The sequence below is a fragment of the Barbus barbus genome (assembly GCF_936440315.1).
Source record: "Barbus barbus genome assembly, chromosome: 31".
Lineage (NCBI taxonomy): Eukaryota > Metazoa > Chordata > Actinopteri > Cypriniformes > Cyprinidae > Barbus > Barbus barbus.
In genome coordinates, this window is record NC_136759.1 from 23808519 (window position 1) to 23822546 (window position 14028).

At 37.9% G+C, this 14028-nt stretch overlaps 1 protein-coding gene across 5 annotated transcripts in view; it reads right to left on the minus strand.

Moving 5' to 3' along the window:
- The window catches only part of mre11a (MRE11 homolog A, double strand break repair nuclease), a 126351-nt gene that overhangs the window by 83718 nt on the left and 28605 nt on the right, over positions 1–14028 (minus strand). For all 5 annotated transcript variants that reach the window (XM_079388046.1, XM_079388048.1, XM_079388047.1 and 2 more), the window contains exon 4: positions 2037–2197. In XM_079388046.1, coding sequence (XP_079244172.1) covers positions 2037–2197 — 161 coding nt within the window. The remainder of the gene's footprint in view (positions 1–2036; positions 2198–14028) is intronic.

Genomic DNA, 14028 nt, shown 5'->3' on the forward strand with positions numbered 1-14028 from the left:
CACAGACGACGCTATTGCCTTCACCCTGCACACTGCTCTCTCCCACCTGGAAAATAAGAACACCTATGTGAGAATGCTGTTTGTGGACTACAGCTCAGCATTCAATACCATAGTGCCTGCCACACTGGTTGAGAAGCTCCAGACTCTGGGACTAAACGGATCTCTGTGCAGCTGGATCCTGGACTTCCTGACAGGCAGATGTCAGGTGGTCAGAATGGGCAACAACACTTCATCCCCGCTGACCCTCAACACTGGTGCTCCTCAGGGCTGCGTCCTCAGCCCACTCCTGTACTCCCTGTACACACATGACTGTACAGCAACACACAGCTCCAACGTCATCGTCAAATTTGCTGACGACACAACGGTGATAGGCCTGATCACTGACAACGATGAGACGGCCTACAGAGAGGAGGTGAGAACCCTGACTAAGTGGTGTCAAGAGAACCACCTCTCACTCAACATCGACAAGACCAAGGAGCTGGTGGTGGATTTCAGGAGACAGAGCAGAGAACACACACCCATCACCATCGACATGACACCTGTGGAGCGAGTAAACAGCTTCAAATTCCTCGGTGTTCACATCACTGAGGATCTCACATGGTCCGCTCATACAGATGCAGTGCTGAAGAAGACACACCAACGCCTCTTCTTCCTGAGACGGCTGAGGAAGTTTGGAATGAGCCCCAGCATCCTCAGATCATTCTACACCTGCACTGTGGAGAGCATCCTGACAGGCTGCATCACCGCCTGGTTTGGAAACAGCACTGCTGGCAACCGCAAAGCTCTGCAAAGGGTCGTGCGAACTGCCCGTCACATTGTTGGAGGTGAGCTTCCCTCCCTCCAGGACATCTACACCAGGCGGTGTATAAAGAAAGCCCGGAGGATCATCAATGACTCCAGCCACCCGTCCCACAGACTGCTCTCTCTGCTGCCCTCAGGAAGACGTCTCCGCAGCATCCGATCCCGCACTAGCCGACTGAGGGATAGCTTTTTTCCTCAGGCTATCAGGCTAATGAACAGTAAAAACTAATACACCCTACAGCACACTCCCACTTTACAATATACCACGCACTGCACTTTAATTCCAATACAGTTCAAACTGGACTACCAGTACACTACTGCACTAATACAACAATCTTTTTGCCAGCACTGGATACCATCCAATGCACATCCATGACATTTGCACACCCGGTTTATATATAATCTGCTGCATCTTCGCATATTACTGTGTGTATATAACGTAGAATGTGTACTACATACTGTGTATAATGTGTATCGGTAACTGTATGTCTGTCTAATAGTACACTATGTGTACTGAGTATATGTATGTGTATATTACACATTGTCATCTGTATAAGTCTGTACGTATGTATGGTAATGTCTATATGTAAATTGTTTATATGTAAATTGTCTATATGTAAATTGTTTCTGCAGTGTCTGGAGCACGCTCTCAAGAATTTCACTCACGAAGGCACACGTGCTGTGGTGATGTGACAATAAAAGTGATTTGATTTGATTTGATTTAATAGAAATTTTGATTTCAAAAGACCAATCAGGTTGTGTCAGAGATCGACATTCTTTTAGTAATATCCAGAGATTGCTAGGGGTAATCCCCTCATCTAAACTTTCCCAAGACCCTGTCCCTCAGGTAGTCATCTCATTAGACGCTGAAAAAGCGTTAGACATGTTGGAGTGGAAATATTTATTCTCTGTGTTGGAGAGATTCAGCTTTGGAACACAATTTCTCTCACTGATTAAGTTATTATACTTTTCTCCTAAGGCATTGATAATTACAAATGTATGTTCAAAGTCTTTTCCTCTATCAAGGGGTACAAGACAAGGATGCCCTCTTAGCCCTTTACTTTTTACTTCAGCCATCGAGTGTTTCCAAAACCTTTTATTTTGGTTTGAACTATTCCTGCTATGAGGTGAAAAAAACCAGAAACACAAACAAAACAAATCAATATCAAAGTGTCAAGACAAACAATAAGCATTGCCACTGTTTCTCATCAAGGCATGAAAAATGTAAGCCTTACTTGCTGTGGCTGAAATTGACAGCCTGATCACTGAGGATTTCAAAGGTGATTGGCCGATCACCCATGCAGTACTTCCTCATCACCTCCATGCAGCAGTGCATAGTCTTGCGGGATGGTTTATTGTCATGGAACAGATCCCCTCCCAGCAAAACAAAGTCAACCTGTGAGAAAAGAAGAAAAGCACTATAAAAACAAATCTTATTAAAATTGATAGGTGATGAGGAAAAAAAAACAGTCAGTATACTAGTGTTGTCAAAAATATCGATATTTCGATAAATATCGATACTGAAATATCTGAACGGTACCAATATTAATTTCCCGAAGTATCGATACACCCATACTAGTCTAGCTGTCACTTTCACTTCTCTCCAAAGGCGCGTGGACAAGCATCACACGTGACCGCACTCGTCTCCCTCGCTCTGGTTCGATAGCAAAAGTGAAGTGAATAGAAAGATGACTGCTCTGGTTGTTAAAGAACACAGCAGGAGCGCTATCTGTAGGGATCTATGATCTCCGTGATGAGAACGCGCACGGAATCCAGTCATAAAAACAGAATTTACAGTTTAACGCGGAAAGTCACGGAATTTGTCAAAGTTTGGATGAATTAATCAAAAGTAGGTCATTACACTTAAATCAAATCGCGATATGGACTAGTATCTGTAAATATTAAGCTGCAAAAGTCGATTTAAATATGAATCCTGCATGTTCTGCGCGTCTGTGTGAATGTGCTGCACCTGCGGTTGTGTTTACTAATGTGGCGCTCGCGGTGATTTCAGCGTCTGCCGTCTCAATGAGGACATAAATACATCAACAATATCTCCAGAACTGATCTGAAAGGCACTTTACGAGCATTTTACCATTTAATTTGAGTAAAACTAGCATCATATCATACACAGACAGAACTTTATAAGTATTCATGGCAACCCGTCAAAATAAAAGTTCAGTTTAACAGCCTATTAAAGACCGTGTGCCAGAAGTAGGCTATATTACTATTATTTAGTAGAATGTACATAATACTACTACTTACTACTACTGTTAATTTTTTTAAAGAAATAATCACAAAATATTTTAATTTTAATAGTAAATCCCCTTCATTTGCCAAAAATGTAAATGTTTAATTTTCATTAATTCAAATATAAATTAATTAAAATTGTTTTATGCCTTCATCTGATATCCAGTAAAATTTAAATACACAACACAGAATTTCTGAGGGGGAAAACATTTCATAAGGCTACTGTAAGAATAAATAAAAATTGTATGCATTCAAATAGCCTAATAGACATGCTAAAACACAGAATTTGGTAACAATAAAACATAAGGTGAGAAACAAATAAAACATTTCATACGGCCCTAAACGTGTCATTTTTGTTACACTTTTATTAAATTAAATGTTAAATTTTATAATTTTCATGATTTTAATGAATTAGAAATGCTTTTAGATTAATAGCATTTAATTTGACCATTAAAAAAAAAAAAAAAAGAGTCCAGAAAAATTCAAATGGAAAAAATTTAATGTAGAAAAAAATAAAACAGAATTTGGGGAAAAATAAAACGGATTTCATAGGGCCCTATATCTGGAAATATTTTGGTTATGAAGCAAATGAGAATATCAACAAATAGAACTTTGGATTTTAATTAGTACATGTATTAGTAAACGTTAGTTTCAATTAACATTTAACTAAGATTAATAAAAGATTAATAAATAAATCAACAAATGCAGTACCTCAAGACATGTAAAATATACCGCATGTTCTCGACTTGTTACATTTATCTTTAAATTAAAAAAATTACCCCCTTAATATTGTGGCAGTTTTTTTCTCCGTGGTATCGAAAATGGTATCGAGTATCGATATTTTTCAAGGTATCGTATCGAAGTTAGAAATTCCAGTATCGTGACAACACTACAGTATACTGTACACTACAGACTTAAGCATCTGTGCAGAGATCAAGGTTCTGTGTATCAAGGTTGTGCGTGATTCAGAATTCAGATTCCAATAGAATCCTTAAATTTCAATATAACTATTTATAAATCACTTGTGGTACAACAGTATTTAAACATTCCGACTGAGAGCTTCGGGGAGAGAGAACTTAATGTAATTGACTGGAACACTGTCTAGGCAGGGGGAACCATTTTGCTACCTCTAAAAGCCCAACTCACCAAATGATTCATTATAAGTTAATCTACCACTCCCTGTTTATTATATAAAATGAAAAGAAAGTCTGACCCCTTTTGTCACCTGTGTAGCAGCTCAAGTCAAGGTACATATATTCATTTATTTTGGTCAGTTTTATTTTGTCTGGAAAACAACCTTTATTGTTGTAATTGTTTGTCTTTTATTTTTTGTATCTTATGAATATGGGTGGATCTTGGGCTCTGCTGTAAATAGTTATTAATGTTTAATACATACAGAATTAAAAATAATAATAACTGAGGCAGAATTTCAACTGAACTTTTTTTATTACCACCATTTCTCACCAAAATGTTTGCACAAATGTTTGCATGATAATATTTACATTGTTAAGAAAATAGTGGGGTAGTCGTGGCCTAATGGTTAGAGAGTCGGACTTGTAATCCGAAGGTTGCGGGTTCGAGTCTCCGGCCGGCAGGAATTGTAGGTGGGGGGAGTGAATGTACAGCACTCTCTCCACCCTCAATACCACGACTGAGGTGCCCTTGAGCAAGGCACCGAACCCCCAACTGCTCCCCGGGCGCTGCAGCATAAAATGGCTGCCCACTGCTCCGGGTGTGTGTTCACGGTGTGTGTGTGTTCACTGCTGTGTGTGTGCACGTTGGATGGGTTAAATGCAGAGCACGAATTCCGAGTATGGGTCACCATACTTGGCTGAATGTCACTTCACTCACTCACTCATAAACTAATTAATGTTCTTTTTTAGCAACATCATATGACCCCTTTAATAAGGGGTCATATGATGGCCCCTTAGGGTGACCATTGTACCGCGCAGCATTTTCACCCCTTGTCCCGCACATAACATATTGAGAAAATGTCCCGCATTTTCATCAGTCTGTTGGCTAATTGTCATGTCAAGAAAATGTGCATGCATTCTTTTGCCTTAAGAAAACTTTATTTATTCTTTTTGCATTATAGTTTCACCTATATTTAACAGCGCTTCGTCAGAAGTAGCAACCCACCTCACACAAATACAAAAGACTCTGTTTAAATCCTATCCAATGGATGAAAAGAAAGGAGTAATGGTCACTAAGAAGCTGTGATGGCTGTCAATCAAAATGTGGAGCAGGTGATTCATTCCCTGTGTTCCCTGTCAGAAAAATAAACTTTCCCGTGTTCTGGATAATTCAGTAAAATAAAAGCTATTTTAAAAGGCATCATCATAATTGCAACAAAAAAGAGAAAATATTCTTTTTAATAAAGACTGGGCTCAGTCCTTGTTGTAAATACAATCTTCTGGCGCTTTCCAGAGTGCAAACACAAATGCCCACTGGAGCATTTACCAAATCTGTTTCACAAATTATTACAGTTTTAACTGATGGGTGTTTTTAACTGCGTGAGAAAATAGATGTGTGGCGTGAGTGTGAGAGGGTGAGAAAAGTGTCAATTGCGTAAGTCTCACGCTGAATGCTGTACACTGAAGCCCTGCACTGTAAATCAGTATTTACATAGCATAACAGTAGTAATGTATCTGTCTCACACGTGTCCCGCATTGTCCCGCAAAATCACATCTACTGTCCCGCAACAGATCTATTGCCAGGTGGTCACCCTAGCTACGCTGTATTTTGTTGATGCTTGAATTGAATTCAATCAATTGAGCCAAATTGCTGCTACTTTTAAAGTGAAAGTAAAATACGCACAATGCTGTTAAGATATTTAAAAGCGAAGGAAAGTGTGGAAAAGAGGGAAACCTCAAACTTAAAACAAACAACTGCTTGGTGCAAAATTGGCGCTAATTTGAAAGTGAAAATAAAATGTGCACGGCACTTTTACAAGCTATTTAAAATGGAAGGAAAGTGAGGAAAAGAGGGAAAACTACCCGTCCCCTACCACAGTGATACTGGTATTACCGGTGTTGTCACACATCAATTAACCGGTGGAAAAATTTCTTCACCGTCACAAACCTAGTTAGAATGTCCCTAAAATTCAAGATATGGGGCAAAAGTTTTTGTCTCATATTTACATCATATAGATAAGCAATATCACACGAGTGCAAATGTGATACTGATCTTATACCACAGTTCAATAAATAAGAAGTTAATAGTGTGTTATTTTAGACACAATGTTATCTGTTTTGCTCAGTTTTGCCAAAGAAAATATAAAAACAAAGCAGAACTGTTCGTCTCCAAGCAACACATAGCTGCATTTCATTTCTTAATCCACATTTTGAACAAATTGGGTGAACCATTAGGCTCACTGGATTTGAAGCGGCGCTGCAACGGATCGATCGGTGTATGACAAAGTACTGCAAGAGCGATTCAAAAGTATGCAGAGTCGTCTGTTCTCTACAGCTCTAACGGTACTTTGATGTCATACACCGATTGATCTGATGGTGATGATCCGCTTCAAGTCGAACAAGCTTAATGATTCAATGGAACATTCATAAAGAGAACCATTTACTTCACTCCTGAATGTATCAGCCATTTGAATGAATCAAATGAATGAATAAACGACTCAAAGACTTAATCATCAAGACATTTACTACCACCTACTGGCAGTTTTAGTTTATTATTCAGAATACCATTTCATAGTAATAATACTGAAAATTATTAAAGGTATAATTCACCCATCCAAAAATTATTATTTTTTGAGTAACTTTTGGGAGTAATTTCTCAGCCAAATTTGATGTGTAAATAATTTGCGATTAATTAGATTAATTAATCGCTACATTGTGTAATTAATTATATACATATATAATTATATTTTATTACATCTTTTCATGTGATAACACTGAAGAAATGACACTTTGCTACAATGTAATGTAGTGAGTGTACAGCTTGTATAACAGTGTAAATTTGCTGTCCTCTCAAAATAACTCAACACATAGCCATTAATGTCTAAACCGCTGGCCACAAAAGTGAGCACACCCCTAAGTGAAAATGTCCAAATTGGGCCCAATTAGCCATTTTCTCTCCCCGGTGTCATGTGACTCGTTAGTGTTACAAGGTCTCAGGTGTGAATGGGGAGCAGGTGTGTTAAATTTGGTTTTATTGCTCTCACTCTCTCATACTGGTCACTGGAAGTTCAACATGGCACCTCATGGCAAAGAACTCTCTGAGGATCTGAAAAAAAGAATTGTTGCTCTACATAAAGATGGCATAGGCTATAAGAAAATTGCCAAGACCCTGAAACTGAGCTGCAGCACAGTGACCAAGACCATATAGCGGTTTAACAGGACAGGTTCCACTCAGAACAGGTCGAGCAAAGAAGTTGAGTGCACGTGCTCAGCGTCATATCCAGAGGTTGTGTTTGGGAAATAGACATATGAGTGCTGGCAGCATTGCTGCAGAGGTTGAAGGGGTGGGGGGTCAGCCTGTCAGTGCTCAGACTAGGGCTGGGCGATAAAACGATAACGATATGTATCGCGATAGACACGTGAACGATATCAATAAAAAATATGTTCGATAAAACGTTCGATATTTTTTATTCTTCGTCGGAAGAAAACAAAGGTTGCGAAGCAAGTTTGGTTGCATTAACAAAGGCACTCGCTCTCTGGTAACCTAGCAATGTAGGGAGTGACACGCTAACAGCCAATCATGTAACAGTATCATGTTAAGTTGCGCCACATCGTTGTCTCGTGTCTAAGTGCGCACGCGCGGCTGAGAGTGCACGTCTGCAGCCAGACCTGGCTGGTCTGCTGGATTCCTCTTCATAAGCAGAAAATGAGTGCCTCAGCGAGCGAGGAAATTGTAAATAAAAGAGAAAGTCAGCTCACCAGTAGGGCTGGGTATCGAGTTCGATACTTTTTAGGCACCGACCGAATTGCCTCGATACCACCGAGTATCGAAAAACGTCTTGTCGTTCGGTACCAAATTTCGATACCTAAAGGGTTAATCTCATCACCATCAGTGAGCCAATAATCCTGCAGCACTAGATGTGTTTGACTAGAAACGGCGACGTGCAGATTGATCAGTGTTTGACTTCCGCGAGAGCGTTTCGAAAGCGCACGGAGCAGTCTGCTCTTTATATCGCGCGGTTTGTTTATTATACACAGACTGAAGCTCGCGTGACGTTCGCGGTCATTTCAGCGTCTGCCGCCTCTCTAAATGAGGACATAAACACATGAACAGCATCTCCAGACCTACTCTGAAAGTCACTTCATGAGCATTTTACCTTTTGATTCGAGTAAAACTAACTCATATCATATACACACAGAACTGTAAAGGTATTCCAGGCAACCCGTCAAAATAAAAGTTCGGTTTTAATATTAACGGTATTAATATTGTTCAGCAGACAGCACTGCTACTACTAGGCTACTATTAAAATGATTCAAACTTTTTTTTTTTAGTAATGATCACACAACAGTTATTCCATGTTTTAATTTTAATAGTAACCCCCCTTTGTTTGCCAAAATAAATAAACTTTGATTTTCGATAATTTAAAGATAAATTAAATTAATGTTTTATGTCTTCATTTGAAAACCAGATACAGAACACAGAATTTCTGAGGAAAAATAAAACATTTCATAAGGCTATTTTAAGAATAAATTTAAATAAACTAAGTAGTTTTTATGCATTCAAATAATTAGACATACTACACCAGAATTTAATAAAAATAAAACATATGGTGAAAGAAAATAAAACACCCACTTATGAAAGTGGATGAAGATTTAAAATTTCTTGAAGTCTTTAACAACCTAGAAATGATGATTCTGTCTGAGCTATGTGTTTTAAAATGGACACGCACTAATGTAAACGTAGCCTAACAGATGTGCAAACTGAAAACAATTTGAACTTTATTAAAATTATTTATTTATTTATTGTGTTGGATACATTTTGTTTCTTTGTGCAGTGGCTCAGGAGATGAGGCTTTGAGTCTGTATAAATATCAACAAGCTAAAAAAAATAGTTTTTTCAGATAATGTAATCTTATTAAAACTGATTTTATAAAACTGGTATCGAAAAAAGTACCGTTCAGGAACCGGTATCGAACTCAAGGTATCGGTATCGAAAATTTTTGAACGATACCCAGCCCTACTTGCCAGTATGGCAGTTTTTTGGATATTATAAGTCTGACCATAGTCAGACCAAATGTCGTCTGCAAATTATGCAAGACCGTCGTCCCCGCCAAGACTGGTAATACCACGAACTTGATGTACCACCTTAAAAGCAATATCAATAATTATCGATATCGACCGATATGAAACACTTATATCGTGATACAGTTTTCAGCCATATCGCCCAGCCCTAGCTCAGACCATAAAGATGATGCACAAGAAAGCCCGCAAACAGTTTGCTGAAGACAAGCAGACTAAGGACATGGATTACTGGAACCATGTCCTGTGGTCTGATGAGACCAAGATAAAGTTATTTGATTCAGATGGTGTCAAGCGTGTGTGGCGGCAACCAGGTGAGGAGTATAAAGACAAGTGTGTCTTGGCTACAGTCAATCATGATGATGGGAGTGTCATGGTCTGAGGCTGCATGAGTGTTGCCGGCACTGGGGAGCTACAGTTCATTGAGGGAACCATGAATGCCAACATGTACTGTGACATACTGAAGCAGAGCATGATCCCCTCCCTTCGGAGACTGGGCCGCAGGGCAGTATTCCAACATGATAATGACCCCAAACACACCTCCAAGACGACCACTGCCTTTTTAAAGAAGCTGAGGGTAAAGGTGATGGACTGGCCAAGCATGTCTCCAGACCTAAACCCTATTGAGCATCTGTGGGGTCTCTAACATCCACCAGCTCCAAGATGTCGTCATGGAAGAGGACTCCAGTGGCAACCTGTGAATCTCTGGTAAACTCCATGCCCAAGAGGGTTAAGGCAGTTCTGGAAAATAATGGTGGCCACACAAAAAATTGACACTTTGGGCTACTGTTCGCCTGCTAACAGCTAACCAAACACAACACATTTAATTTTTCAGAAGGCGGGCCTTCATCAAACCCGGAAGTAATCGAGCCGTTTGTGCCAGGCTGGGGAGAAATGTATTGTAATAATGTAAATTATGTGAAAAATAAAGCGATTTTCGAACCACCAAGCATGAGAGCATGTTCTAGTACACCCCCAAAACAAAATCAAGACTTTGTAAAAGAGCATAATAGGACCCCTTTAAATTAGTTATTTTTTTCCTAAGTTATTTTTAAAGTCTAATAAATGTTAAAATTGATAGCTCTTAATTATAATGCAATGTTGAATAGCTATAGTCAATGGTTAAATATTAGGGGATTTTTTTTTTATAGGGAAATCAGTATTTATTGGTATCAATGATCAATTGCCTTCAGTCATAAAAAAGATGGCATTAAACAAATATTAAAAATAGTCTTTATGTTGTTACATTAGTTTGAAGACTGAATGTGAAATTATTGCAATATAAAAGTTAGGTGGGATTAATCACAATAATTTCAGAAAAAATATGTGATTAATTCGTTTTTTTTTTTAATCAATTGACAGCACTTGTCAGTTTAATCACCGTTCTATATTAATGTGCTGCTTTAATTGATACACACTAACCAACACACATCACTCACAAACACACACAGGGGGGGGGGGAGAGAGAGAGAGAGAGAGAGCCGCACACACACATTAACTTGTTGTCAATGCTTCCCCGCGATTTTTATTAATAAAATAGCCAAGATACTAGAACGCTATATTATACTCCCTAGCAATGAGGTGTAAAATCGCTGTTTTTGAAGTAATTGTTTATAGAGAGAGACGCGCAGATGCAGCAAGCAGGTACACACTGTCATCTTTCTCTCTCGATCGATAATTAATTGAAATACATGCTATAATTCATTCAAATACATGTGATTTTACCATACTATTTAATCTCTGTGTCTGATTTGAAGCGGGCAGAATGCTAGCGCTAACGTGCCGTAACTGACGAAAATAACTGTCATTTTTACCCATTCGGACAAATATTGCACTGCAAAGAGCAATACTAGTTTTAACTTGCCTATAACTTGTCTATAACTTGGCAAATGAACATGGAATAATACATGTGTATATATATGCATATGTATGTATATATATATCTGGGTTGTTGACGTGACATGGCATTTTCACTGTCCCACAAGATAAAAATTAATATAATTACAATTGTTGTTATTTATAATGCAGTAAATGGTTAAACATTTATTTGTCCTACCATGGACCTTTCGTTATAAAAGTTGCAGTGTTATTCGATTTTTACATTTTTGAGCCAAATGTCAAAATCGCCCTATGGTATGACTGTCCCAAGCATGGTTCAGTAAATTACAACTTTTATAAATTAAAAAGAAAAGCAGAAAAATATTACTAAATACATCTGGCATAATTGTACAAGTGTCTATTTTAGTAAATGGCAATAATTTTTTTCAGCCATATATTTCTGAAAGTGTAGGAACTTGATACATGTTGTCTCAATGACAGTAAAGTTTGTCTTGTTGTCAAAGTTTGTCTTGAAATTGTCATGAGGAAAAAATTGTTAATTATAATTTCAAATTAAATAAATAGCACTATATGAAAATAAGTATCTAACAATGAAGATAAATCTCTCTCTTGCTATTTATGTATTATTAAGAGGTTTTCTTTTTCTTGATTTTTGCTGTGTCACACCATAGGACATGGTACAGTCCAGTAAAAATGTTAAAGCAGTGAAAGAACTCACGAAGTTAGTGACCCTTTATATTTTCTGAAAGATCAGACTGAACACTACATGAATATGCGCATTTCTTTTTCAAATAAGTTTTTTTCACAAAAAAAAACTTTTGACAGTGACGTGACATGTGGCCAAGTATGGTAACCTATACTCGTGTTGTCATTCGATTAAAAAAATAATTATTTGCAATTTTTTTCCCAAAATTAATTGCGATTAATCCCACCTAACATTAAAGTTTTTAATTATAGTTTTATATTGTTATAATTTCACATTCAATCTTTTAATTAATGTAGAAACAACAATTTATGTCTCCCAACATAATTTTATTTAGAAACATTTAATTTTTGTTTAATGCCATCTTTTATCATGACTGAAGGCAAGTATCAATACCAACTGATGTCTCTATGAATCATTTTACCATTGACTATAGCATTCAACACTGCAGTATAATCGAGAGCTATCAATTTAACATTTATTAGACTTTAAAAAATAACTTTTAGTGTAAGACCTGTGTCCTTCAGCAAGAAAATATAGGTGAATTTAATAAAGTTATCAAACACTAAATTCTAAATTAAAGGTGCCATAGAATGCATTGATACAGTATTTTAAATTGTCTCTGATATCTACACAGAAGGTATGTGGCTTAAGTAAGGGCAAAAAATCTCCAGAAACGATTTTACATGTCCATTTACAACCCTAGGATTTCTCCCTAGAATGAAACGGTCTGTTATTGGCTTATTTGGCAGGGTCATGAATAATAATGAGCTCTGCTCTGATTGGCTGTTTCACAGTACGGCTCATCAGCAAGGAAGCAAGCACAGGGAGGAAAATATATATTTAAATACTTTCTCTCGCAGTTATATCGTCGGGTAATTATACTGTATATAAAACGCGGGCATCAGGGAGCCGTTATTAATATGCGAGGCATTGAAACTGCTTTTGAACGATCCATCGATCGCGTTATAGTTTCACTTTCAAGAGACGCGATCACACAAACTATGTTTACATTATGGAGCAACAGTACTTACCACACATTTCACAAGATAAGATGCTTGTCAGTGGTGCTCAGGATCTGTAAGTCATTCGCCATCATCCTCATCTCTCCTTACTGAGAGTGAAATCGTATGTACTGTAACAGGCTACCGCTAGCAAGGAGCTAACCATGTCCCTTTAGTGGCTCGCGTTATTTGCTTTCTGTGCCTTTCTGAATACAGACACCAACCCATCCCTGCACTTCACACCCCCTGCACGGCCTGGAACATAAAATTCATTTTGTTATTTTCGCTGTTGTCCGCGCTTGTTTATTTACAATACCTGCAGAGCTTCTGATGGTTCGGCCGGCTTAGAACAAGGGCGGGTTTATGCAAATGTTGGGGGCGTAGTGATCCCGACTGTTGCGTCACAGTCGAGACACCCCTCGCTGCAGACTGTAGCGCGGTGACGTCAGGTACCTACGTCACGTATGTGTTTACCGCGCATGCACAAAGTGACGTATGGTATGTCTATAACACGCATGCGCGCCGTACTTACTGGCGTTACTGCGCAATGTGCGCTTGTACATGTTCATTAACTTCCGGATGTATGGTGGATTCGAGATTCGGTGGCAGTAAGTCAAAGAACATTAATTTACTTATGTTTAAAAAAAAAAAAAAAAAAAAAATGTGTGTTTGTGTTAACGGCTTTTAGTTGTAAGGATGCTTTGGTCATAATCATAGAGAGTGTCATTGCAAATGTGTGCGATTTCAAACATTTATGACATGTTTTATGATGTGTTAGTATTTGACGTGACAGGGATTCTGCTGGTCTTTAAAGGGTCTTTTAAAGTCTTATTTCGTCTAAAATTTGCCTATAAGGATGTCTTAAAATAGAGCAGAAAGACTTATATTAATGAAGTAATGTCATTGATTGATGCCATTGAATGCCAACATGCGTTGCAAAAAAATGTTGTCATCTTTTTCACTAACATTATAACTAACATTATCAAAGATTAATAGATACTGTAACAAATGTATTGTTCATTGTTAGTTCGTGTTAATTAATACATTAACTAATATTAACCATTGGCACCTTATTGTAAAGTGTTACCTCTTAAATTTACCTTCATGTGACTGGCAGAAATCCTGTAAATGTGAGATATAGAAACCTTTACTTGACTGTGAATGTGCTTTTGTTTAGATGCATGCTACTGTCCTTAGAAAAGGAGAAAACATCAAAATAGTA